This window comes from Trachypithecus francoisi, unplaced genomic scaffold (assembly GCF_009764315.1).
Source record: "Trachypithecus francoisi isolate TF-2019V2 unplaced genomic scaffold, Tfra_2.0 Lachesis_group2, whole genome shotgun sequence".
NCBI lineage: Eukaryota > Metazoa > Chordata > Mammalia > Primates > Cercopithecidae > Trachypithecus > Trachypithecus francoisi.
In genome coordinates, this window is record NW_022681465.1 from 108,028,637 (window position 1) to 108,054,859 (window position 26,223).

General features: G+C 36.2%; 1 protein-coding gene and 1 long non-coding RNA gene across 5 annotated transcripts in view; one reads left to right on the forward strand and one right to left on the reverse strand.

The window, feature by feature from the left end:
- WDR41 (WD repeat domain 41) overlaps positions 1-26,223 on the reverse strand; it is a 199,933-nt gene that overhangs the window by 13,524 nt on the left and 160,186 nt on the right. For 3 of the 4 annotated variants that reach the window (XM_033179930.1, XM_033179932.1, XM_033179931.1), the window contains 6 exons: positions 19,503-19,551; positions 17,835-17,966; positions 13,811-13,873; positions 8,235-8,346; positions 5,635-5,697; positions 4,104-4,214 (listed from right to left, as the gene is read on the reverse strand). In XM_033179930.1, the coding sequence (XP_033035821.1) occupies positions 4,104-4,214; positions 5,635-5,697; positions 8,235-8,346; positions 13,811-13,873; positions 17,835-17,966; positions 19,503-19,551 (530 nt within the window). The remainder of the gene's footprint in view (positions 1-4,103; positions 4,215-5,634; positions 5,698-8,234; positions 8,347-13,810; positions 13,874-17,834; positions 17,967-19,502; positions 19,552-26,223) is intronic. The other variant, XM_033179933.1, reaches the window with a different exon arrangement.
- LOC117065296 lies at positions 11,466-26,099 on the forward strand. Its single transcript, XR_004429874.1, has 3 exons — positions 11,466-11,598; positions 24,657-24,661; positions 26,088-26,099. It is a non-coding gene; the product is annotated as an uncharacterized LOC117065296 (long non-coding RNA).

Here is a 26,223-nt window from a genome sequence, read left to right on the forward strand (position 1 = left end):
ACAAAAACCACATGATTATCTCAACAGATGCAGAAAAGGCCTTTGATAACATTTAACATCCCTTCATATTAAAAATTCTCAAAAAACTAGGTACTGATGGAAGGTATCTCAAAATAATAAGAGCTATTTATAAGAAACCCACAGCCAATATCATATGAATGGGCAAAAGCTGGACGCATTCCCTTTAAAACCTGGTACAGGACAAGGATGCCCTCTCTCACCACTCCTATTCAACATAGTATTGTAAGTTCTGGCCAGCGCAATCAGGAACGAGAAAGAAAGAAAGCGTATTCAAATAGGAAGAGAGAAAGTCAAATTGTCTGTTTGCAGATGACATGATTGTATATGTAGAAAACCCCATTATCTCAGCCCAAAAACTCCTTAAACTGATAACCAACTTCAACAAAGTCTCAGGATACAAAATCCTTGTGCAAAAACCACAAGAATTCCTTTATACCAACAATAGACAAGCAGAGAGCCAAATCATGAATGAACTCCCATTCACAATCACTACAAAGAGAGTAAAGTACCTAGGAATACAGCTAACAAGGGATGTGAAAGAGAACTACAAACCACTGCTCAAGAAAATAAGAGAGGACACAAATAAATGGAAATCCATCCTCATAGATAGGAAGAATCAATATCGTGAAAATGGCCAGACTGCCTAAAGTAATTTATAGAGTCAATGCTATTCCCATCAAACTACCACTGACATTAAATTAGAAAAAACTATTTTAAATTTCATATAGAATCAAAGAAGACCCCGTATACCCAAGACAATCCTAAGCAAAAAGAACAAAGCTGGAGACATCACGTTACCTGACTTCAAACTATACTACAAGGCTACAGTAACCAAAACAGCATGGAACTGGTACCAAAACAGACATATAGACCAATGGAGCAGAACAGAGACCTCAGAAATACCACCACACATCTACAGTCATCTGATCTTCAATAAACCTGACAAAAACAAGCAATGGGGAAAGGATCTCCTATTCAGTAAATGGTGCTAAGAAAACTGGCTAGCCATATGCAGAAAACAGACACTGGACCCCCTCCTTACACCTTATACAGAAATTAACTCAAGATGAATTAAAGACTTAAACGTAAGATCTAAAACCATAAAAACCCTATAAGAAAACCTAGGCAATACCATTCAGGACATAGGCATGGGCAAAGACTTCATGACAAAGATGCCAAAAGCAATTGCAACAAAAGCCAAAGCAAACAAATGGGATCTAATTAAACTAAAGAGCTTCTGCACGGCAAAAGAAACTACCATCAGAGTGAAAAGGCAATCTATAAAATGGGAGAAAATTTTTGCAATCTACCCAACAAAGGGCTAATATCCAGAATTTATAAGGAACTTAAATTTACAAGAAAAAAACAACCCCATCAAAAAGTGGGCAAAGGATATGAACAAAGCACTTCTCAAGACATTTATGTGGCCAAAAAACATACGAAAAAAAGCTCAACATCACTGATCATTAGAGAAATGCAAATCAAAATCACAAGATACCATCTCACCCCAGTCAGAATGGCAATTAATTAAAAGTCAGGAAACCACAGATGTTGACGAGGCTGTGGAGAATAGGAAGAACACTTTTACACTGTTGGTGGGAGTATAAATTAGTTCAACCATTGTGGAAGACAGTATGGTGATTCCTCAAGAATCTAGAACCAGAAATACCACTTGACCCAGCAATCCCATTACTGCGTATATACCCAAAGGACTATACATCATTCTACTATAAAGACATATGCACATGTATGTTTACTGCAGCACTATTTACAACAGCAAAGATATGGAACCAACCCAAATGCCCATCAATGATAGACTAGATAATGTGGCACATACACACCATGGAATACTATGCAGCCATAAAAAGGAATAAGATCATGTCCTTAGCAGGCACATGGTCATGAAGCTGGAAGCCATCATCCTCAGCAAACTAACACAAGAACAGAAAATCAAATGCCGCATATTCTCACTCTAAGTGGAAATTGAACAATGAGAACATATGGACACAGAGAGGGGAACAACACACACCAGCACCTCTTGGGGGGAAGGGGAGGAAACTGAGAGGACAGGTTGATAGGGGCAGCAAACCACCATGGCACAAGTATACCTATGTAACAAACCTGCACATTCTGCACATGTATCCCATTATTTTTAGAAGAAATTTTTTAAAAAGATCATTTAAAAGGCAGTAAAAAGTATATGATGCTTTCTGTAACGTTCATTAACAATTTTTTCTTTAGTTTTCCCTTTTTTCCCCTTACGGATTTGGCAAAGGAATACCTGAAGAAAGTTTTCAGAAACTGCTGTAAGTTCCTCTGTGTCTCACATGGTAAAAGAAGTGCCATGAGGTTCAGGCTATCTAGTACCATCCCATCATCTTCATTTCAGTAACCATGCTGGCTCAATAGTACCAGTGCTTCACTGCTAAAACAAAGTAACTACGCGTGACCAGTGTAATGGGCCAAATACTGCTGGGCTTTTTCTCAGCAGCCCGGGGAACTTGAGACTTAAGACTCAGTGTCACCAATGAGGCTTCAGAGGGCTTCCCAAGTAAGAACTTGCCTTTTGTGCTATGTCTCCATCCACGGCTAGAGAAAAAGAGCCCCCAGAGAACATTAAAGGGACACCAGCAACCACTGTTCTATCACCACAGACAATCTAGTCCTTAGAAAGACCTGCAGCTGGGTTTTACAGTAAGATGGCTATTAGGGAGGAAGATTTTGGAGCTGGGAGGGACATTCTTACTGATGTATCTGAGCACATGACTGAATGGACACAAATGGAGACTAGGCTTGGTAATCTCTGTGCCCCTCGCTCCCCTTTGTCTCATGCTTACACAAAATACTGCTTAAAAACAAAGCCAGCTGGGCTCGGTGGCTCATGCCTGTAATCCCAGCACTTTGGGAGGCTGAGGCAGGCGGATCATGAGGTCAGGAGTTCGAGACCAGCCTGGCCAATATGGCGAAACCCTGTCTCCACCAAAAACACAAAAATTAGCCAGGCGTGGTGGTATGCGCCTGTAGTCCCAGCTACTTGGGAGGCTAAGACAGAAGAATTGCTTGAACCTGGGAGGCAGAGGTTGCAGTGAGTCAAGATCGCGCCACTGAACTCCAGCCTAGGTAACACAGGGAGCCTCCATCTCAAAAATAAAATAAAATAAATAAAATATAAAATAAAATAAAATAAAATAAAATAAAATATAAAATATAAAATAAATAACAAAGCCAAGCCAGGCCTCAGGGAGATATGTTGGTGGGGTCCCGTCTAGTCCTCTCACTATATCATATTCCCAGCATCTTTACAGGAGCGTCCTGCAGGCTCCACCAGACTATCAAACTGAAGCCACCAAGAGTCCTCTCACATGACTTCATACACAGATCACCCAGCACAGTTCTGATGATATAAGCTATCACTTATTTGCAAGTTAACTGAATATCAAGATCAGTGGTTTGTGATCTTGCCATGTGATGTCAGATTTAGCTCACAGAAGATACTCATTAAAATCATTTAGGAAGCCAAATAGGATGTATAGCAAGTCAAAATCCCCACCATAAGGAAGGGAAGACATGACCCATTTTCTGCAGACTTTTACTTTAGTTTGGTGTTATTCTTTGAGAGTCTTCAATCAGGGTTACAACTGGCTTGAATTCTGCTCATTCTAGTGTAAGTGTATATGCTGTGTGATATTGTATGGTGTAGATGGCAAGATAAAAGGGCATATTTCCAATCTCTCTACAAAAGAGGAACTAGCCAGAACCACCTGCCAAAAATGCTGAAACAGCCTGTGACAGTCATCCCACAGCTACCAAGCAGCGCCTGAGATTATGTTCTCCTCTATTTTCTTTTCTCTGCCTTACTCTATTTTCCTTGTCCCTAAATCTTAGACCTAGCAATCTAGGGAACTTGCTCAGCTCCACTGGCTAAAACTTCAGAGTAAAAGAGAATGACAATCCCTACTAATCTAAAGCATTATTTTAATGACTTATGCTAGAATCCCAGAACAAAGCAAGGCTCATGGTTCAGAGCAGGTTGTGTTAACAGGCACAAAATTGTACACAATAAATGTACACAATGAGCTTACCATTGACATTAATCAATGAGAGAATATTATCCTGGTGATCAAGAAGGTGCTTAATTTCAAGAATATCCCATTCTAGTGATCCTTCTGTGGGTGCTACCAACCTGAAAATTACTAAATGAAAAAGACAGATAAAATTTTATTACAATGTTCAGAGGATAAAATTCCACTTCTTCTCTAAAAAAAAGCATTTCATTAAGTGAAAAATACCTACCATACTGAAAAACCCATTTCCAAAAAACAAAAAGCCATATTCATACTACTTTAAACTATTTCTTTCAAATGCTTGAGATGTTTGAGATGATCTACTAAAACCCACACTGAATGTGTCCTGAAAAACCCTCTTCCTTTACTGACTTTTCCAAACACTGAAGCTCCCATTCTCTCTAGGGTTTCGATGGATGTCTGGCTATCTCAACTCACTCACTCCCTAGCCAGTGACTAGCCCACATTCCTGAATCACCTCCACCATCAGCTTTCTCTACTCATGTCCCCAGGCCAATAAGCATTACTACAGAATAAGCTGCAAATCCAAGCTTAACTTCAACTCAGTAAAGACATAAGCAGCTTCTTTTTTAAAAAGTTTTTGATTCCTAGGCATATACCATTAAATTATAAATTCTCTGAGTATGTCTTATAATGTTTATATGTCATGCAGTTCTTTTGACTATAGTAATGTTCAATGTGTTGCTTTACTCATTATCTGACTTTAGCAAATACAGTTTTATTTAAACTAGTATAAATCCTAACTTTAATCAATGCACACAACCCATAATAAAATCTACTGACGTGATTCTATCAACAGCATACACTAAACATTTATGTTCCAGGAACTCTAGGTACCAAATGTGAATGAGGGCCAGTCACAAACGCTCAGTCCAGAGTGGGAGAGAGACTTTTTTATAAACAGGCTTACCGTCAATATACTGAGTGTTTAATACGCCACTGGACCAAGTGCTGTGGAAGCTCAAAGATTAGGATGACTAACACCTGAGAAGTGACAAGTCTCAGAGATCATGTCCTTTTCAAATTACGAAAAGTATCTTTTCTTTCTCACATTTCTCTCTGGAAGACAGGTCATGCCATGCTTCTTTCTGTGTCTCTGACAGTATTTTACCAAACTACAAATCTCTAACAAGGTTATTTAATCCTGACAGCCACTGTGGTTGTCAAAAGAAGATTTCAGTCAATAGAAAAAGAGAACTCTTTCTGATACACATCGAACTTATGGGAAATTCTACTTTAGTTGGAATATTATGAAGTGATCTTGAGACTGGAATTTTGGAATAAGAAGCAATATACTGTTTAACCAAGCTAACATACTGATTAAAAGACTGATAAGAAAAAGAAACCTGGCCTAACATCCTGAAAATGTCTCAGTCTCTGTATCAATTCAACGATCCCAAGAAGCCAAGACTGGGGCACAGGGAGATGTCCCTTAAATAAAAAACAAATTAGTCTTTCCAGCATGTGTATACAATTCTCTTTGAAAATATACAAGAAGAAAAAGAGAAAGAAAAAAACTCATACTCACTCAGTTCTTTGCCAACTGCTGCCACAACACAGTTCTTAGGTATTTCAACCAAAGCACTAATACCTCCAAAAACATATAAAACAAAGGTCAAATTATTTTTCTCACAGATTATATCAAAAACAAAAACATTCTCAGTTTTATGTGAGTCGTTTTCCATAAAGAAGATAAAGCACGCAGAACTAGCTCCACACACACTTTCTCGCTTGCTTACTCATGGAAAACAATTTTGTTAAATGTAGGTTTCTGAAACTTTTGGAAGACATTATTGATTTATTAAGAGCAGAATATGGAGTTGTTATTTTTTGTACTTTTTTTTTTTTTTACTGTGGTGATAAAAGTGGTAGATTCAGCCATTCAAACTTATTTACAAGGGATCCCTTAAGATAATCACCATTACCCATTTACAAGATGGCTAGCTCAAAAGTGATGTAAAATTGGGGTTTTCCCTCCTGTAAACTTAAGAAGATTGAGCAGGCTCCCTGGCACTGAATGAACTAGCCAACAGTCAGCAGCTAAGAAAGCGGCCTTCAAATAGCATGTCTGTGATCCATTAATACATGTACAAATTTTCTTCTATTATTGAAAGAATCAGATTCAACATTCTAACACACTTCACTTATTTAAGTAAAGAGGTCTGAGTATCTTTTCATAGCCAAATCATGATTTTAGGGTAACTATAACTTCTACAAGGCATGTTACAATTTTACTTCTGTCAGCATGAATAAAAGAGTTGATATATTAGAACCACCACGTGTTGGCAAAAGAAAAAAAACCTGTTTGATTTTTCCATTATGATATATATGTAATTTACAACATATATATAAGTGTGGAAAATAGTCTACTCATTTGCTTATCCTTCCCATCCATCAAAGGACTAACTGTTGTGATTTGGACAGTATTTCTGGCTAAGATTTTTCTTCACATAGGCGTGTTTTAACAGTAGGATTTGTATTTTCCCATTTACGAGGAGGAGGAAATGGTGCTGCAAGGAAGGCAAAGGAGTGGTACAGAGAAGGCAGAGTACATGGGAGAGCAGCAGGGTGAGTAGCAAGAGAAGAATACTAAATGCAGAAAACAGCTTGTTTAAAAATATTTCACTAACTTATATGTGAAAATTCCAGAAGCCCAACAATCCAGAAGTAGCAACCTAATACTCAGAATCACAGAACATATTGCTGGAAAGGACATGGGTGCCCTGTGTTTTAGTCCAGGACTCCTTCCATTGTATCACATTGACTAAGATTATCTTTGCTTATTTCCAAACACAGAATAACTGCTTGTAAAAGCTCCACCAGTCCATAAACCAAGCAGAGCTTATGAAAGGACATCATGGTATAAGGGTCTAATAACACTGTTAACAATCTGGCCTCCGGTAATGTGGAAAACCCAAATGAAGAACAGCTCACCAGTGGTAACCCACGGCCTTCTCAAGGCTTTCCCACAGATACCTTCAAAGCCTGTTAACTCTTGAGACACTGATGAACGGCAGTATTGTGATGACTTAATATATAGTACTTAAAGATAACTTGCAAAACAAAGGGAGACTGCAATAAGAGGTGGCTATTTCCAGGAACACACAGAAGATTCTTTTCAGCCCCGATTTCAACATTTTACAATATAACTTTACCAAAATAAAATTCATGAAAACCATAGGCTAGTGAAAGAGAGAGGAAAATGAACATAAAGATGTATAATTCACGGTAATAGTACACAGGGAAATATAGTCTAGATTTCAGCAAGACTATTAGTAATCAAATGTTGAACTGAGTGGTTAAATTGTAAACCCTAGCAATGTATGGATTTAGTTTTCCTAAGTCATTATTTTTCTGATACTTTAAAATATCTATGTGGAGCTAAGCTAGCTCCTATTAGTAACCAAATTCAATTCACAGGGCTCCTGCTACCATTGAAATGTCAACAACGTGCACGATAATGTTCCTTTTAGGATAACCAGGCTCATTTAATTATTTTTAGAAATAACGATAGTTAATACTGTGACTTCAAGGTTGTTATTAAAATCTACCCATTTATATTTCAATATTTTACTCTAAAAACAGATTTTATTTTTTAAGATCCTTGGTATCAAAAAGTCAAAACTGATTTTTTTTTTCTGTTGAAACCAAAAGCACATGTACACAGAATTCTGAGAAAATGAAACTTTATCAGTAAGCTTGCACATGTATGAACTTTTTGGTAAGGACAGTTGTAAAAAGAGGTCATCCTTAGGCATTTATTCAAAGTTAATGACCCCACAAATGCTACTATAAAGGTGTACGGGTCTGCTTCTAGGTATCAGTGTGCTCATCAAACACAATTCAAGAAACTAGCCCAAGAGCATTGGAAAAGGTTGTTCTTGAGAAATTCTGTTAGAAGGGAAGGGGAAGCCAAAAGGAGTGGAGTCTTCTCCTTCTGATTCAGGATAAAAATATTTTTTACACAACCCCTGATCTGAATTGAATATGGCTACCTGTTATCTTCAGAACTGAAAAGAAAAATCCCCTATATTGACCTTTCTACTTATGGAAAGTCTCTCTGAAGATCTGCTGTGTCTTCTAGAGTCTGTCAATCACAGTTCAAAATTACCTTGATTTGCTTTTTACCTGTATCAGAAAGGTGGCTAGTCTTACACAGGAGATCTAATTTTCGGTTCCACACACACAGGTCATTCCCACCAGAAAGCCAAACATCTAGTCTCTGAAGAACAGTTAAACACTGCAAAATGTATTTTAAATGTATATCAGGTTAGAAACTCAAGCAGTCATTGTTCAGTGGTTTTAAAATATATCCACAAGTTCTTTAACCCCTTCCTTCAATAGGTGGAGCTTATTTCTCCTTAGTGCTTGTAGGCACTACTAAGTGACTAGCTCCTACCAAACAGAATCTGGCAAGAGGGATGATGTGTGACTTACAAGACTAAGTCATAAAATATACTGTGGCCTCCTCCTTGTTCTCTCTTGGATCATGTGCTCTAAGGTGAAGACACTAAAGCGGTCACATGGAGAAAGGTTCATGTAGCAAAGAGCTGAGGCCTCTGGGCAAAAACCAGCACTAACTTGCCAAGCACATAGGTGAGCCTCCTGGGAGGTAGCTCCTCCACCACAGTCAGCCCTTCAGATAGCAGGAGCCTCAGGAGAGGCCCTGAGCCAGAACCACCCAGAGAAGATGCTCTCTAGTCCTAATCACAAACACTGTGAGATGACAAATGTTTATTGTTTTAAGACACTACATTTTGAGGTAATTTGTTACTCAGTAATAAATTACTAATACACAACTGCCTCAACTCCTTTTTAAATCAAACTGAAACTATGACCTTAGTTTCTCTGTATCTTTAGAATAAATAACGCTTAAGTCTTCTCAATTCTATACATTTGGTAGACTCAGGAAAGTGAGTGTTTCAAGTACCATATAAGCCCTTTACCTTTAATAGTACTCTCCTTGTCCACTGACTCTGAGTCAGACAAGAGCAAGAGCAAGGGAGAAGAACAGAAAATAAAAGGCAGAGGTTCTGGTAATCTTGCCTACGCTGAGCAGGGCTGCTTTTAAAACTGTTGGATTAAAAAGAATTGAAAATAACCAATGTAGTTTATATTTCTAGTACTCCTACTCTGTCTAATCTCTGAATTTTTTTTTTTTTTTTTGAGATGGAGTCTCGCTCTGTTGCCTGGGCTGGAGTGCAGTGGCTGGATCTCAGCTCACTGCAAGCTCCGCCTCCCAGGTTTACGCCATTCTCCTGCCTCAGCCTCCCGAATAGCTGGGACTACAGGCGCCCGCCACCTCGCCCGGCTAGTTTTTTGTATTTTTTTAGTAGAGACGGGGTTTCACCGTGTTAGCCGGGATGGTCTCGATCTCCTGACCTCGTGATCCGCCCGTCTCGGCCTCCCAAAGTGCTGGGATTACAGGCTTGAGCCACCGCGCCTGGCCTAATCTCTGGATTTTTAATGCTAGTGTTTCATTTCTTTTTACTGCCAAATAGTATTCCACTGTGTGGACATACATTGTGTTTATTCATCAGTTGATGGACATATAGGTTTCCATTTTTGGCAATTATAATATTGCTATGAACAATTATGTATACATTTTTATATGAACTTACATTTTCATATCTCTTGGGGATATACCAAGGAGTGAGACTGCTGGGTCAAATGATAATTCTGTTTAACTGTTTTCCAAGGTGGCTGTATTGTATCATTCTAGATCCCACCAGAAATGTATGAAGGTTACAGTTGCTCCACATTCTTACCAACACTTGTCTTTTACATATTAGCCACTCTAGTATATAGGAAATAGTATTTCACTGTGGTTTTGACTTGCATTTCTCTAGTGACTAATGATGTTGAACCTCTTTTTCATGTGCTTATTTGCCATTTGTTTATCTTCTTTGGAAAAATTTCTTCCTTTCAAATCTTGTCTATTTTTAATTGGAGTATTTGCTTTTTTACTGAATTCTTCATAGATTGTAGACACAAGTCCCTTATCAGATATACGATTTGAAAATATTTTCTCCAATTCTGTGTGTTGTCTTTTCACTTTGAAGCACAAAAACTTTTCATTTTGATGAGGTCCAATTTATTTTTTTGGTTGTTGTTGATATGCTTTTGATGTCATATTTAAGATACCTAGCCCAAGGTCACAAAGATGCACTCCTTTATTTCTTCCAAGATTTTTGTAGTTTTAACTCTTACATTTGGGTCTTCGACCCATTTTGAGTTAACTTTTGGATATGACATGCAGTAGGGATTAAAATTTCATTATTTTGTATGTGGATGTCCAATTGACACAGCATCACTTTTTGAAGAGACTATTCTTTCTTCCATTACAGGTTCTTGGTACTCTTGTCAAAAAATCAATTGGCTATGTGAGGCTTTACTTCTGGGCCTTTAATTCTATTCCATTGATCTGCATGTCTATCACTACGCCGAAACCACACTGTCTTGACTACTGTAGCTTCATATTAAATTTTGAAATTGGGAAGTGTGTCTTGGAACTTTGTTTTTCCATTTTAAGACTGTTTCGGCTATTCTGGGTCCCTTGCACTCCCATATGAATTTTGAGATCAGCTTGTAAATTTCTCAAAAAAAAAAAAAAAAAAAAAGCCAGCTACAATTTTGATAAAGATTGGGTTCAATCTGTAGATCAATGTGGGTAGTGGTGTAATCATAACAATAGTAAACTTTGACCCATGCACTCAGGATGTCTTCCCATTTATTTAGATCTTTAATATCTTTCAACGATGTTTTGTGATTTTTGGTATGTAAGTCTCATACTTCTTCAAATTTCTTTTAATAGTGATGGGGTATTGCTATGTTGGCCAGGTTAGTCTTGAACTCTTGGTCTCAAGCAATCCTCCCACCTCAGCCTCCCAAAGTGCTAGGATTATAGGCATATGCCACCCTGCCCAGCCTACATCCATTTCTGAGTATTTTATTCTTTTGGATGCTACTGTAAATGGAATTGTTTCTTAATTTTTTGAATGTTCATTGATAATGAACAGAAATACAATTGATTTCTGTGTGTTGATATTATATCCTGAAACCTTGCTAAATCCATTTACTAGCCTCAATAGTTTGGTTGTGGACTTAGGATTTTCTATATACATAAGATCATGTCATTTGGGAATAGAGATAGTTTTAGTTCTTCCTTTCCAATATGGATGTCATTTCTTTCTTTTTTTAATTGCCCAACTGCCCTGGCTAGAACCTCCAGTACAATGTTAAACAGATGTGCTGAGAGCAGACATCCTTATCTTGTGTCTGATCTTTGGGGGAAATTATTTGTCTTTCACCATTTTTTTTAATTAATTTTTTTTTTTTGAGACAGGGTCTTGCTCTATCGTCCAGGCTACAGTGCAGTGGCACAATTACAACTTGCTGCAGCCTCAAACTCCTGGACTCAAGCAATCCTTCCACCTTAGCCTCCAGTAATAACAGTAATAACTCCTCCCATAATAACTGGGATTACAGACATGTGCCACCAGGCCTGGCTAATTTTTCTTTCTTTTTTTTTTTTTTGGTAGAGAAGTTTCACCATGTTGCTCAGGCTGGTCTCGAACTCCTGAGCTCAAGTAATCCACCCACTTTGGTCTCCCAAAGTGCTAGGATTACAGGCATGAGCCACCACACCCAGCCTAGCCTTTCACCATTAATACAAAATCAGCCTTGAGATTTTCACAGAAGCCCTTTATTAGGTTAAAGAAATTCTCATCTATTCCTAGTCTGTGGGGTATTTTTATCATGAAAGGGTGTTGGAGTTTGTCAAATGCCTTCTCTGTTTTCTACTGAGATGATCCTGTGGTTTTGGTCCTTTATTCTTACTAGGGTGTATTTCATTGATTAATTTTCAGATGTTAAACTAAGCTCATATTCCAGGGATAAATCTCACTTGGTCATGGTGTATAATCCTTTTTAGATGTTGCTGAATTTGGTTTGATAGTATTTTATTGAGGATAATATACGCTTTTGTTACTTAACATTTTACCACTAGCATTTTCCTCTTTTAATATTCTTCTGAAATATAAATTTTAGAATATGTATCTACCATAACTTATTTTCTTATAAGACATTTAGAGCACTTCCAAACATCCATTTATAAAAATGTATTTGTAGTACACATTTCTGTTCATAAATCTCTGCCCTATTTTCTGATTATTTCCTTTAAAGAGTTTTCTAGAATGATCACTGGATTAATACCTATAATAATTTATTTAGATTCATTCATAATGCCAAACTACCTTCCAAGAAGACATCAATTTATAGTCTCAATATGCAATAAAATGCCAATTTCACTATTTCCTTGCTAACATCAACCCTTATAAAAAACGTTGCTAGTTCAAAAAATAAATGATAGTTATTTCTCATATTGGGGATATAAATTTCTTAGATAAGCTATCTATTCAAGAACAACTGGACCACTGAATTAAATGAGTGCAATGCTATTTTTCAACAATTTTTATGTGAAACGGGATCACAGCAGGAGAAAACAAACACAAATATCTAGCTGATTCACATTACGGTAAAACCCCTTTTAAAACTACTTTCACTTTATTGGAATAAGATACTTTTTTAGTGACCAGTTCCTATAACCAGTTCATAACACAGTTTACCAAAGGAATTTCCCCCAAATACATTAAATTTTTTTCTCTCTCTTTGTTCCTTCAAGCCACGTATTTTCATTGGAAACTTAACGACCTTAGTTTTTCAGATAGCAAGAATATTTTTAAAGGAATGTAAACGGCGCATCATTTCAGGTCACATACAGATTTTAATCAAATCAATACCTTAATGACTTCTTTAAAAATCCACTGTTAAGTTAGATAAAAGCATATATAGTACATGGCACTTTCTTCCCTGAAACTTGACTAAGTTGGTATTTTGAACAGCACAGTGCCATGAGATGGCTACCAGAGATCTTGCCTTTTTGGGAAAAAATAAACTATCCTAATTAGTGGCACACAGCAATTCTTTTTACATTAAGAAAAAAAAAGAAACAAAAGAGCTCCAATATGGAGATCAGTTATCCTTAAAGTAAATGAGAGAATATCTAATATACTATCTTTTACCAAAACTTGCTTACGTTACTAAAAAACCATGGCACTTTCTCTGAACACTTAATTTCTGTAGGTTATCACAAGCAACCTAGTCTTATCTGTTTGTTTCTCTAAAATGTAGCAGAGCTTCTGTCATATAATCAGCCCCAATCAATCAGTTTGTAAAATGAATAAACCTAACAGTAGCAGCAAATTAGCCATGTCAGATTTTTAGTTTTGAAACTAAGTAACTGACATGTCTTGCCTTTGTGACTTTAGTGAAGGCAGAGGTCACGGGACAAATAATTCTATATTTTAAATTCAAAGTATAAAGAAAACAGACCAGCTACTATTATGGTCTTTCTGCAAGTAATATCTCTTCCTAGAATTACCTACAAAAAAACATACTGGGTACTACCTTTTTCCTCATCTTGCTATTGGGATTATCCCTTGCTCTAATTTCAAATCGAAACATTCTAACACTTAATACATATGCTTTCAAAAATCTGGTCTTACACGAATCAAATGACTACAAGTGTGTGGAAAGAAATAATTCATAAGACCCACAAAAGTAATTTCGTCTAACTTTTTAAACCATGTCTTCTCAGACAAAAATAGATTACCATAAAAACTCATATTTACTTAAGATTTTACCTTTACAGTAGACTGGAAGCATGATATTCTCTGAACTTGTCTGCCAGTATCACTATCCCACACCTAAATTTATGTTAAGAAATAATTTCTAGACAGAATTTTAAAATCTCAGTTATAACTTTTCTAATTAACAATTAAACCACAAATGTTAAGCAGTTAGAAATTCTTTAAATAAAACATAAAATACTTAGTGTTTATACCACCACAAAAATGAATTCATACAGTGAGTCATCAACTTAGCAAAGCAGGCTTATGATCTAAAATAAGTTTGAGGTAAATTTTACTATCAAATTATTTGAAAATGCCAGCATAATGAATAGTCTGAAGTACTGAATCTTTACAAGCACTAAATATTGCAACTGTTTAAAGTTTATTCTCCAGAATAGTCTACCGTAATCTAATAAGCATAAAGTACTTATACCAAAAACTATCATGTCCATTAATATTTACTGAAAGCTCCCTATAATGTGGATAGCATGATTTACTACTGTTATCTTGATTCGAGAAGACACTAACAGTGTATTACCATTACCTGTATATGCATTTAACATAATCAGAGGGCCTCTCACAAAACATCCAAGTTTAGTTTGACTTAAGCAGCACAGTGATTTTCAAACTTTCATACCATTTCCTATAGTAAGAAATACATTTTACACCATGTCTGAAAACACATTTACATACATGTATGTACTATGGATACAAACGTATATGCATGTATTAAAAATTGAAACTAATTTCACGAAATAGTTAACCTTATCATGGCCAATGCCTTTTGTTGTATTTTTATTATACAGATGTGCCTTGATTTCAAGTAGTTTTCTCCCACAATAAACCCATTCTAAGTGGAAAATATCCTAAGTCGAAATGCATTTAACACATCCATCAAACATCATAGCTTAGCCTGTCCTAACTTATATGTGCTTAGAACACTTACATAAGCTTATAGTTGGGCAAAAAAAAAAAAAAAAAAAACGCATCTGGCAACACAGTACACTGTAGAGTAAGGCTGTTTACCCTTGTGATCTCATAGCCGACCAGGAGCTGCAGCTCCAGGCTGCTGCTGCCCAGCACTGGTAAAGACTATCGTCCAATGTATCACTAGTGTGAGAAAATACCAAACTTCAAAATTCAAAGTACAGCTTCCACTTAATGCACCTCCCTTTCACACCATCATAAAGTTGAAAAACTCTAAGTCAGACCACCCTAGGTCGGGGACCATCTACATTCTGTGTCATGTTTTAGATGGAGCTGGATTATCATGAGAATTACATTTTATGTATATAACACACGAAATAAACTGCTAGCATACAAAAAGTGCTCCCAGTAATTAGGGAATGTTTTCTGGCCTTGTATTTACCACAATTCTAGTAGTGTCTCACAGCCTTTTCACTTATTTCACTATTTGCAAGCAAAACGTTTAATATTCAGTAACTTGAGCTCTTAAGGCTATCGCTTTAAAAAATTATCTACCTTCAGTATTTAATTAAGGAAGTTAGTTTTTACAGGTTGGGTATCCCTTATCCAAAATGCTGAAGAACAGAAGTGTTTCTGATTTTTTTTGGATTTTGGAATATGTGCATATATCTAATGAGCTATCTTGGGGATGGAACCCAGGTCTAAACACAAAACTCATTTACTTTCCATATATATCTTATACATATAGCCTAAGGTAGTTTTACACAATATTTTTGGCAATTTTGTGCATTAAACAAAATTTTGACTGCAACCTGTCACATGATGTCAGGTATAAAATTTTCCACTTGTGGCATCACGTCAGTGCTTAAAAAGTTTTGGATTTTGGAGCATTTCAGATTTTGGATTTTCAGATTAGGGATGCTCAACCTGTAGTAAAAACGCAAGCAGAGTAAATTTAGAATTCATCTGGGTAAGAGAGATTGCCAAATAAGTGGCCTAGAATTTTTTTCTAACAACAAAAATCATTCAGCAAAGGAAATGAGTTCATACTATCATTTACAGGTAAAATTCATAGTGACACTGTCCCAGCTACTAACTTCTGTACATAATTTTAATCACTGCCTTAAAATATTGTTATAGTGTTTTAGGAGTGGTCTAACAAAGTATTTTAAATTCTATGTTTGCAAAGATTACACTGATATAGAAAAAAGAGAGCTTTATTTCATAATATTTGCCTCTACAGAGTAGCAATAAAGCAACTCAGACCTAACCATCTGAGTGAATTTTATGCCCTTGTTTATGTTGTATTGTAATCACAAACATATGCGTGTGTGTATATATATGTATGTATGTATAGAGCGTTTATCCCCATTTAAACCTTTTCTTCACATTTTTTCAGCTATAAACAATCTGTCTAGAAAGCACTTCAGCTGATGAATTCATTTAAAGCACATTAAAGTCTGTATCTTGGTTCTGTAAGAGCCTAAGAAACACCTAAACCTTTGGGCTTACTCCAAAACTTCATCAATGCTTGAAACTGTTTTAAACAGAACTTTCAGATAAGCATATACTTTTAAAAATTAATCTGACCGGGTACAGTGGCTCATGCCTGTAATCCCAGCACTTTGGGATGCCAAGGCGGACAGATCACAAAGTCAGGAGTTTGAGGCCAGCCTTGCCAATATGGTGAAACCCCATCTCTACTACTAAAAATACAAAAAAATTTGCCAGGTGTGGTGGCGCACGCCTGTAGTCCCAGGTACTTGGGAGGCTGGGGCAGAAGAATTGCTTGAACCTGGGAAGTAGAGGCTGCAGTGAGCTGAGATTGTGCCATTCCACTCCAGCCTGGGCAACAGAGCGAGATTCCAGCTCAAAAAAAAAAAAAATTCTGACACCTTTTTTTAAAAAAATAAAAGTAATGAGAGACAACAGTAATCCATAAGCACTTGCCTCTGGACTTCACAAAGCCAGTTCCACATACAGATATTAAAGGGCTGAGTTTACAGAAAACATTTTATGAAGTACAGTGGTTTGGGGCTCTGACTCTGCAGTCAGACTTGCCAGTTCTGCCCTACACGGGCTGTGTGCCGTGGGGAAGTTACTTAGCCTCTGTGTGACTCTATGTTTTCATCTGTAAATAAGAATAATTAAAAATAAGGCCAGGCATGGTGGCTCCCGCCTATAATCCCAGCATTTTGGGAGGCCAAGGTGAATGGATCACCAGAGGTCAGGAGTTTGAGACCAGCCTGACCAACATAGTGAAACCCCATCTCTACTAAAAATACAAAATTAGCTGGGCATGGTGGCACAGGCCTGTAATCCCAGCTACTCGGTAGGCTGAAGCAGGAGAATCACTTGAACCCGGGAGGCACAGGCTGCTGAGTGAAGATCGTGCCATTGCACTCCAGCCTGGGCAATAAGAGCGAAATTCTGTCTCAAAAAAAAGGAATAATTAAAAATACCTATGTCAAAGGGCTAATTTTAAAGATTAAATGAGTTCACATATGTAAAACAATTAGAACAATGCCTGTTACACATAAGCACTTTACTATTGTTATTCCATCTTAACTTTTTACCTAAAAGTGTGGGTAAAGAAAAAGTAATTTTCCTTTTATAAAACTGTTAATTATTAAATATTAAACACTCAACAAACGGTAATTCACTTTTCTGTCAGATTCAGATGCTCAAAAGATTTTTATGGGTTGGGACTATTTGGTTTCTTCTGCTCTATAGTGAGGAAAAAAAAAGTAAATTATTCTCCAGTCCAACTCATTGTTGTTTCCCTAAATTGAAAAGTAAATTGAGATAATAAAATGAATTATTTTTAAGTCCACATTCTTCCATTTTATCAATTTTATACAACGTGAGAGAGTAACTCTGGAAAGAACAGCAAGAGTTGTGGAGTTTCCATCAATAACCAGCTTTAACCTCCTATTTCCAGTCTAATACTTATCAGATACCTAATAAATGGTATCTTATAATAGAACAAAAATCATTTTTGCTGTAACAAGAATATACAGACAAGACCCTATCAGCTAAAGACTAATAATGTATGTAGTGGCTCGTTGGGCCACTATAGCTTGTTCATTTCTTCCAGATTAAAGGATACAATAACTGTTCTATCAGCAGAGGCTGTCAAGATGAGTTGATTTTTTTCTTCACAAGATTCCAAGGAAGGAAATGTAATAATAGCTGTTATCTTTTGAGTGTGTCCATTCAGTTCTAAAAGTTTTTCCCCTGTCTGAAATACCAATAAAAATGTTAATGGGCCTAGCTTTCACAATTTAGATAATCACAAATGACAACATTAAGTAGAACTGCCATATAGAATATACATATACATTCCATTTAAAATTACTTACTCAGAATTTAACTTAAGCAATCACACAGAATCTAAACAACTGCTGAAAGTATAGCCATAAATAATTTTGATGATTTTCTAATACAAAATGCTAATTTTTAGTATATTTTTATAGAAAATTTTAAGGAGTATTCTTTTCTATAAATTTAAAAATATAATTGTGTAAATTAAGCATAAAAACATCAGTAACTTAGTTTGCAGGAAAAAAATATGGAGTCCTCATTGTCCAAGTATTTGTTATTGAAGTCTCCACAGTTATAAGGTCATAGAAGAAGATAAAAGTCAGCATAACAACTGTATATGTATCTACACACACACAAGTATACATATCCACTCATTTATTAACCACTTAGAAAGTTAGTCTCCACTCCATCGCTATTTAACACCAACATCTATTCCTATCTATCCAATGTCTTCATCCATCAGTCTCTCACTAGTTTACCAAGTAGTATACATGCAAAAATACAATGTAAATGGCAAATCTTTCCAAGATTGCAGGACTTCATGAATGTGGTGAAAATAATGTTAAAGAACTGCTTTTATCACAGGCAAAGCCATTGAAAAATAAAGATCTAACACAGTCAGACTAGATAACAATCCAAAATAAAGGTGAGAGGAAGATAAACACTTCAAAAAAGAATAATTTGAGTAACAAATGATCAGGAAGGGAGGCTCTGAAGAAACTGATGAAGCCTTAAGTATTTATTTTTAAAAAAGTCTTTTTTAATATTAAGTCAAACATGAGAAAAATGTTACATTATGCTATTAAGCAATGTTGAAAGAAAACTTGTGTGTCACAAAAATCAACACAATTCATTTATTCATTTTGGAAGTCAGGGCATAGCTACTGATAACCTAAATTTTGTTAAATAAGATTAAAATGTTGTATTTTTTGAATTTTCATACTTTGGCATTTGTTTCTTAGGAAAAAACTTTTTTTTTTTTTTCCCGAGACAGTCTTGCTGTGTCACCCAGGCTGGAGTGCAGTGGCATGATCTCCGCTCACTGCAACCTCAGCTGCCCGAGTAACTGGGATTACAAGTGTGCGCCACTATGCCCAGCTGATTTCTAGTATTTTTGGTAGAGACAGGGTCTTGCTATGTTGGCCAAGCTGTTCTCAAACTCCTGGCCCCAAGTTGCCTGTTCGCCTTGGCCTCCCAAAGTGCTGGGATTACAGGCACGAGCCACCACACCCGGCTGGAAAAAAAATCTTAATTTAAAAAAACTTTCCCTCTTCATTATGAAATACTGGTCCCCACTGTATATGGATTTATCCTAAGTAGCTCTTTTCAGATATTAATGTGTCAATTAATGATAATGATATGCAAATATATCCCCAGATAGTATTTATCTGAATACATACTCAACTATATAATCATATCTTTATTACACAATCCACACATAATCAATACACACCTGAGCATTCCACACAACTACAACTCCATCATCACCAGCAGATGCAAATCTGGTTAGGGAAAAAGGGTCAAGAAAAAAAAAATCACTGTTGACATTTAATTACTAAGATTAAGAACTATCAAATCTTATTAGTGGTACTTTGACTTACTAATATTAACGAAGATCAAGTTCTTTGAGCTAATTTAAAAAATATTTATGAAACACATTCCAGGTTCTGTACCAGGTATCAAAGATCAAAAGATAAATAAGACATTTATAGGTTTACAAAGAATAACCTGCTAGAAATGTAAAAATAATCTTTAAAGTCCTTCTTTGCTTTCAAATTCTATGATTTTAAGAAATCCCTGACTTAAGTGAAATGAAACCAAGCTGAGAAGTGGCTTCAGTGATAGGAAGTGATATTCCGGGGGGGGGAACTGATCACAACGTTAGATAAATTCATTACTTCTATTATTCTGTCTGTAAATAATTGTATTTAAAGTCAAGATCTCTCCTTTGCTCAGTTCAGCTCCTTAGTCTTTCCACATAAATGCTTTGTTCTTGGTTTGGAAGGTTTAAGGACTTTTTAAGAGTTTTTTGTTGTTTTTTAGTGAAGATGCTTGAAATGCACCGGTGAAGTTTGTCTCGTGGCATGAAAAACAAGCTGTGACACTCTGCCACAGATTCTCTCTCCTTTTTACATCCCATTCACCATATACACAGGGACAACAACCAAATTCTGCAGAGTCGAAGATACCCTTAACACAAACACTATCAAGAGGAATAACCTGTCATACAGGATTATTCATCATCATATTATACTAAAATTCACCATCATCGTATTATACTAACCCAACAAAACAGGATACAATAATCACATTGTAAGCATGTCAAATAATTTATTGTTAATGTTGTACACAAGTTTGTAAATAATTTTTAATGACTCAGAATCAATTTAAAGTTGTCCCCATAATATCGCTTTCACTCAAATCCAGGTTGTTTCTTTTTTTTCAGTAAAAGAGAAAGAAGTGGTATTAAAGAGAGCCAGCTATGAATGACATATAACTGGCCCCCGATAATTAACAGATGCTATGTGAGCATCTGTTCTAATGAATTTTATCCCTTTATAACAAAATCCCACTACTTCAGTCATGAAATACTTTCCTTAACACTCCAAACTGAGTTTCATGCTCAAATTTCTTAACTTCAGTTTCAAAGTTCAGTGCCTTCACTGGCTCAGACAATTCCCATACTCAGCTCTTATTTCAAAACCCTTTGAGTACATCTACTACTGGTAGAACTAAGATTATTCAGGAGATATGAAATTGATCAAATACAGCCTGACAAAGTCTTTTAATAATTTTTAAATACAGAACTACCTATCTTTTTAATGGAGAGGACCTTTTAAATTTAGGTAACTGGCTAAAAATCACATAGTTATTTTTAAATTCACGCCTATCATTTATTCTTATTTTAAAATGTAAGATATAAAAGATCTGGAGATTAAAAAGAAAATGATCATTTTAAAAATAAAAATAGATTTCCTATGCTTAATTATCTACATTATCTCAATCAGATTAGTAAATAGTACCCTGAATATCAAATATAGTTGCTGGAAATAAATCTTTAGCAGCTTATGTTTCTGGGCCTATTGATTTCTTTTTATTCGTATAGTGATGGTGGGGAGGGCAGGACTCAAGGTCTTAAGTGTTCTTTGGTATAAAACATCAATTTCTATTGATTCTTTAAACTCTTATAATTGCTTTTCTGCCATTTAGAAGATTGCAAGTTTAAAATACATACTTTTTTTCTAACCCTAATTTTTAACTTCTTATTATTGTTTTATCATGTTTGACTTTCATGAGTTCATAATGAGAGATGACTGAGAACAGCTGAGAGTTTAGAAATGGGATATAGAGCATTTCACCTCAAACTTTAATTCAATCAGTAGGGAACAAAAGTTAAATCTAAATAAGGCTCAATAGTAATGCATGAAATCACAGCCAATTTTTTATTGCTCCAAGGTCAATTACCTTGTCAGTAGATTATTCAGGCCTTCTATTCTTATATATATTCTATTGCTACCATTTTTTTTTTTTTTTTTGCCATTTCAATACTTATTACTACTCCCCCTAAGGAGGAAACTTTAAGCTTTAAAATACAAACCAGTATAACTTTGATACATATTAGTACCTGTCATAAAAAAACGAATAAAGGGTTGAGATATCATTCACAAATTACAATTATCCATCCTATTATGATGGATAATGAAAAACTAGCTATATCAGTTTATCTTAAACTAAATCCTAGTCAGTCAAGCATACACTTCAACCATCTGCAAATCAGAAATGGAAATACAACCCAAGAATTCCTAATTGTAACTGCTGAAAAGAAGTAATGAACTATAAAATAAAAAAGGATTAAAATGTCAATAAGTTTTAAGCTATTCTATCCAATGGAAGAATAGTAATATTGCCAGAAAACATTTTACATACTAATTTTTAAAAACACTCTAAATTAATAGAAAGCAAAAACTTAAGCCTAAAAATAAGATTTTGACAGAAACGTTTCTTTACCGATCAGCAAAAAATGTATTTAGTGTGATTCCATGATAGGAGTTAGGGAAATGTCAAGACACCTGACATGTGGTTCTTGCTTTGAGATCTTAAAACTTAATGAATGTTTAGAAATATACCGTATTTCATCAAATCTAAGACATCAATTGTAAGACACTCATATTTTATTTACCATTAAGGAAAACATACTGCCAATTACAATTGAAAGACACAATTATATGATGTGTCCAAATTTTAGAGATGTTAAAATAGAAAAAAATATGCTTGTTAGAATCATGAACTATAAGAATTACCATACTTACTGATCTTTATCTTTATAACATGGCACTTGCCAGTCTAATGAATCTCTGATTACCTCTGGCAGATTTTAAGTGCTAAAGAAATGCTTGTTGAATGAATAAACGAATGCATAAGCAAACATTTAAGTGTTCAAGGGCTCTGTGAAATAGATTCGTTAATAACAGTAATGTAACCCCATATTTTCCTTTTATCATAATTAATGTAAATATACTACCACAAAAAATAGAAATTTAAAAAATTTAAAACCCAGAATCCTGCCACACAAAAGTACATTTCTATATTTTTTCATATTCCTGTCCAATTCTTATCCATATACTTCATGTTTTGTTTTGTTTTTTAACTTAAAACCAAGTCCAAGATCACGCCACTGCACTCCAGCCTGGGCAACAGAGCAAGACTCCATCTCAAAAAAAAAAAAAAAAAAAAAAACCCCAAGTCTTTAAAAATACTCCTTGAGACTACACAATTAAATGACTAAGCAAAAATTATATTCATGAAAAACAAGTTCAACAAGGTGAAACATGGCTTAACAAAGACCTATGGCAGACCTTCTAGAATGTTCCATCCTCTCATCCCCTAATTATGAGAACTAAATTTATTATGATAGCCCATAAGTTACTCGGTCATTCAAGAAATACTTACTAAGCACTAACTATATAGATGCTTAACCCTGAGAATAAAGATCAAGAGATTGTTCTTGCCCTTCAAAAACTCAACAGTCCAACATTACCAAGTGATGCTATAGGGTCTAGATCATAAGTCCTTAGAGAACTCTCACTTACAACCATCTTAATGTATAAAAATAATTCCCTCTAAACACCTTCTCTTTGAACATCTCTGAGAAAGTGTTCTCTTGTTCCTTCCAACAGTGGTTGAAACGACAGCAAAGCTTAATAAAGATTTGTAAAAAATAAAGTTTGTATACTCCATTAGGAAACATAATTTCTGGCAGTCATTTTTGTGGGTGTGATGTTAACACCCATCAATAATCATTGCCTGAAGTCATTATTACATTTATTTACAACAAAATAACACTGAAAAAATGCTGCTACAATGCTAGAAATGAGACAAAACTAAAAAATAGCACAATTTTCATTTAAAGTATATGTATATATGCTAGAACTACTTGATGAAAATTAGAGAAGCATCCAGATAGAGACTTGTAAAGCAGCTGAAGGAAATTTCAAAGCATTTTCAGGAGCCATAGATGCTGATGCAACTCATTCCTTAATTAGATCTACTTCAACATTAATTTCTTTTCCTTAAAAAAGAATGTATTATATTAACACAACTCTAACATCTAAAAGTCTAAGGTCTTTTAGCTCACAAATAAAGATTTCACAGTTCCCATGGTTATTTGCAAAGGTAAAACATTTGGTAAGTTCTTCCCTCCCCAAATCACAAATAGAAAGCTAAACTACACATCAAGATTACAGTATTAGACAAAAAAATCAGCCAGGCGTGGTGGCGGGCGCCTGTAGTCCCAGCTTCTAGGGAGGCGGCAGAGCTTGCAGTGAACTGAGATTGCGCCACTGCACTCCAGCCTGGGCGACAGAGCGAGACTCTGTCTCAAAAAAAAAAAAAAAAAAAAAAGATTACAGTATTAGAATATCAAAAAAATCTCTGTGACTTCTGTTAGGTGAACCTCCATTCCCCTGCACTCAAGTTTCCGTGGAGGATTCCTATTACTAGAGAACCATTCTTGGTCTCTCTGCCCCACTTGCTTGAGACAATGAATTAGGCATGCTCAGTTCAGACCCTTGTGGGTTTTCTGAGTTTTTTTTTTTTTTTTTTGGAGACTAAGTCTTGCCCTGTTGCCCTTTTTTTTTGGAGACGAAGTCTTGACCTGTTGCCCAGGCTGGAGTGCAATGGCATGATCTCAGCTCACTGCAACTTCTACTGCTCCAGTTCTAACGATTCTCCTGCCTCAGCCTCCCGAGTAGCTGGGATTACAGGCACCTGCCACCACACATGGCTAATTTTTGTATTTTTAGTAGAGATGGAGTTTCACAATGTTGGGCAGGCTGGTCTCAAACTCCTTACCTTATGATCTGCCTGCCTTGGGCCCCCAAAGTTCAGGCATGAGCCATCATGCCTGGCCCCTTGTGGGTTTTCTAAAAATTCATCTGTTCACAGAGAACATACTAGTCTGCTCTTATTTTTGAGGTAAGCCCGTATCTGAATGGGAGGCCAGCAACTGTTCAGTTGCCCCAGGGATTCATTGAAAAAGTCTACCTGACTCAGGGTGAAGTGTAAGGAAACCCACTGTGGGTGCATATTAAAGCTACATCCTGGCCAGGCACGGTGGCTCACACCTGTAATCCCAGCACTTTGGGAGGCCGAGGCAGGCAAACCACGAGGTCAGGAGTTCGAGACCAGCCTGGCCAATATGGTGAAACCCTGTCTCTATTAAAAATACAAAAATTAGCTCAGTGTGGTGGCACACATCTGTAGTCTCAGCTACTAGGGAGGCTGAGGCAGAAGAATCACTTGAACCCGGGAAGTAGTGGTTGCAGTGAGCGAAGATCACACTACTGCACTCCAGCCTGGGTAACAGGACCCAGTCAAGGATCAAATTTACCTGATCACATTTTTTAAAACACTTAGAAGCAGGATCCAAATAAGGCTTATATAGTATACTTGGTTGATATATCTCTAATATCTCTTTTATTCTAATGATTTTTTTCTCCATCTATTTTTCCTTGCAATTTATTTGTTGAAAAAAAAGTCACCTGTCTTGTGGAGTTCTCACAGTCTGGATTTTGCTGGCTACTTTTCCTGTGTTGTTATCCAACATGCATCTCTGTCCTCTGTATTTTTTGTTAATTGATAGTTAAATCTAGAGACTAAATAGATCCAAATCTGACTTTTTGGTAAGACTACCCCAGAGGCAGATTGTATACTCCATCAGGAAATATAATTTCTGGCTGTCTTGTGTGTATGTGTATATGTTATGATTTAGGCCATCAATAATCATTGCCTAAATTCATTACTTCATTTGAAGGGGTTCAGAGCATGTAACCCCAAACTATGCCACTCTGACATTATTATTTTTGGCTCAAGGCAACTGAGAAAATGCAGGCACAGAATGAGCTCTGTCCTCCCCACATCTACCTGGGGAAAAAAACCACAAATCACCCTTGTGAAAGTGCCCCCCCAAACCTCTACCCCACTTCCCGTACCAGGAGGGGGATAAAAACCTTTATCACAGATTAGATGACACCAAGAGTTTACACAAACCAACCTCATTAATGAGCCCTTCTCTACCATCAGTTTCCATCATATATTTGCCTTCTCACAATTTGCCATCCCAAGAAACTCAAAGTCCATTTCCTTTGTCTTGTCACTCAACAAATTTCTTGTTCTGCTAAGATACTATACAAGCCGAAGTTTTATTTTTCTTTTTTGAGACAGGGTCTTACTCGGTCATTCAGGCTACAGTCAGGGGCCCTAATCACAGCTCACTGCAGCCTCAACCTCCTGAGCTAAAGTGATCCTCCTACCTCAGCCTCCCAAGTAGCTGGGACCACAGGTGTGCACCAACACACCCAGCTAATTTTTGTATTTCTTAATAGAAATATGGTTTTGCCATGTTGCCTAGGCTAGCCTCAAACTCCTGAGCTCAAGGAATCCTTCCACCTCGGCCTCTCAAAGTGTTGGGATTACAGGGCTGAGTCATCATGCCCAGCCTAAGCCCAAGTTTTAACCACCCCTATGAGTTAAAGTTGAGTACTCGTGCGTTTGTGTGCGTGTGTACACAATGTATGCATCGATATATTTCTTTTTCTCTCATTAACCTGTCTTTTTTATGTCTATGTTGTAGAGTCCTGGTCAATGAATCTAAGATAGGTAAAAGAAAAGTGTTT